Consider the following 2,642-nt stretch of genomic DNA (forward strand, 5'->3'; position numbering starts at 1 on the left):
ATGATGTTTATCTTGACGCATGTTGTGTGAAACGTTGTTCAAACATCTGATTTGATTCAACGCGTCCCCACAACATGAGGAATCCCCACACACACCTGCAGACAGTCACAACACACACTGTGAACTCACATGTTAACACACACACGTCACACAACTTCCTGTCTCACTGTTTCTATTCTATTCATATTTATTATTTCCTTGTGTTTATTTATCTGTAACTTTAACTGAAGTGTTTTTTTATATTGTCGTCATGTTAATGTTTACATGTTTAACATTTAATAAGGTCTTTGGTTAAATACGTTAAACACACACACACAAACGCGCGCACACACACACACACACACACACACACAGACACACACAGACACACACTGTTAATCCCTCTCTAAGTGTATTACAGTGTCACTGATCGCAGTGACTCGGCGTTCTAGACACGTGAGCGCAGCACGAGATGCAACAACTGAAATCTGATGTAAGACAATAAAAAACTATGCAACTGTCATGCACACACACACACACACACACACACACACACAAAACACTTTTTAAAATTATGTTATTGTTACTTTATAAAATCTGTGCATGACAACTGGCCGCTTAGTTTCCAAAGAGACAAATATTAAATTCTAGTCTGTGTTTAACTCGTGTTTCTCAAGTTGTGAAGAATAGAAATAGAAATTAAAATACAGTTTAAAAACAAAAGAGATTATGACGAGTTCAGTCAATGAAGGAAATTGAGAAATACATTCGCTCACATTCACAAACTCAAAATGATGTAGAAAACATGAATGTTAAATTTCTTTTATTAAATATCTTCAAACATGTGTAAAAAAACAAATACATATTTAGTTCATAACAATGTATTTGGGCTGTTTTGTTAAAACAATGTGACGCTGCAGAAACTGGCACCAAGTGTTTTTCTTTTCATGGATTTTCTTGCTGCTTCGGGTCGAAGTGATGGAACGTAGATGTAAACGTAGAACTACATCACATAGATCAGCCCGGATCCAACCAGTCTAGATACTGGTGATGTCAGATCAGCTGATCCGTTCAAAACTCAAACAACTCAACAACCTGCACTTTGTTTAACGTCACTTTACACACACACACACACACACACACACACACACACACACACACACACACACACACACACACACACACACACACACACACACACACACACACACACACACACACACACACTTGTGGTTCGCGACAAAACACAAAAATTGACTTCAACATTTTCCCTGTGACTCATTTTGTGAAGTGAATATAAAACTTGGTACAAAATATTCTGATGAATTGTAAAGTGTGACGTTGATCAGAAAACTTCATCATTCTGACCTGAAGACAAACAAACAGTTAGTTTAAGTTTTAGTTTACGACGTGGACGACGTGACGGCTCCCAAACAAGAAGCCACTTAAGCTCCGCCTCCTCCTTGTTAGCAGATGGGACATGGATCCAAAACTCCAAGATGACGTTACATAAAAGTTAGTCAAAGATGTTTCTGTCATTTCAGGTCGTTCTTCTCTCCCTGATGTTTGTTCAAGTTTCTGATCAGTTTGGTTTGAATCAGTTATTGATGATATAAGAACAGGCTGAGATGATTGACAGCTGACACTGACTCCTGATTGCATCGCGTTCGTATCAAAGATATTAATTTTCATTTGGAGGAAGTGAAGCCGCGTCGTCCATCTTTATTTACAGTCTGTGTTGTTCGTTTTTGACACATATATGAAGTATATCTGAAGTATATAATCCTCAGGATGTATTTAGTGTCCGTTGGACTTTAGTGTAACCGGCTGTGACTTGTCTTTCATCGCTCGCTGTTTCTCTAATGACGGTTTTCTCTCGACTTTACGACGAATCCTTCCGGGACGACACGGATTAGACTTAAAAACAGTTTCAGTCGCTGGAGCTGCATCAACGTTCTGCAGCTTCAGTCGGGTTCACGAGTCTCTGATGAAGGTTTTTCCTCTGAGGCACAAAACACATCATCACATCGGACAGATTCTACCGGAGGGATTCTGTTACAGGAACAAGCTCCTGGATTTTTCCTCTGCACCGAACAGAAGAAACTCTATAAATACAGTTTCACAGCAGGAGAATCCAGATGTTTTCATATTTAAAATCTGTTAACGACGTTGTGTGAAGAACAAGATACGAGACGAAGATCTTCTATCAGCTGCTGGAAGGAACAACAATCATGAATATCTTCACCTCTTTAAAGATTTGACCCGACCACTTCAAATGAGAAGAGGAAGATGTGAACTGAGCTTTTGTTTAATCAAACAATAAACAGTTTTATGCTTATTGTTGTTTTCCTGTGATTATTTGAGTCTTTTCCACACATCAGGTCTTTTCTTTGAGACTGATGCAGTTAAATATCCAAACGTGACTGATCTCATAAACACTAATATTCTCTCTGACAGAGAAGTGAGCAGGTTCAGAGAAAAGGAAACAACTCGTCCTGCTGTTCCTGAAGATTAGTTTTTCATGTTCGAGCATTGAAACGCACACATTTTTCTCCTGGACCCGTTGAGTTTCAACCCTCTGACCTCCGACCCCGGGGGGGAAAGTGTTTGGTTCACGCCCCCGAGCTGGTGCTCAGGTGGGGGGGGGCCCGTTGACGTATCTC

The 2,642-nt window shown here is 39.8% G+C and overlaps 1 protein-coding gene across 1 annotated transcript in view; it reads right to left on the minus strand.

Annotated features, from left to right (window-relative positions):
* Positions 1 to 2,611: 2,611 nt before the first annotated feature.
* The window catches only part of LOC133003049 (nesprin-2-like), an 11,642-nt gene continuing 11,611 nt past the window's right edge, over positions 2,612 to 2,642 (minus strand). The window contains exon 11 of the mRNA XM_061072637.1: positions 2,612 to 2,642. This exon is cut by the window's right edge and continues 53 nt beyond it. Within this exon, the coding sequence (XP_060928620.1) occupies positions 2,612 to 2,642 (31 nt within the window).

The sequence above is a fragment of the Limanda limanda genome, chromosome 6 (assembly GCF_963576545.1).
Source record: "Limanda limanda chromosome 6, fLimLim1.1, whole genome shotgun sequence".
Lineage (NCBI taxonomy): Eukaryota > Metazoa > Chordata > Actinopteri > Pleuronectiformes > Pleuronectidae > Limanda > Limanda limanda.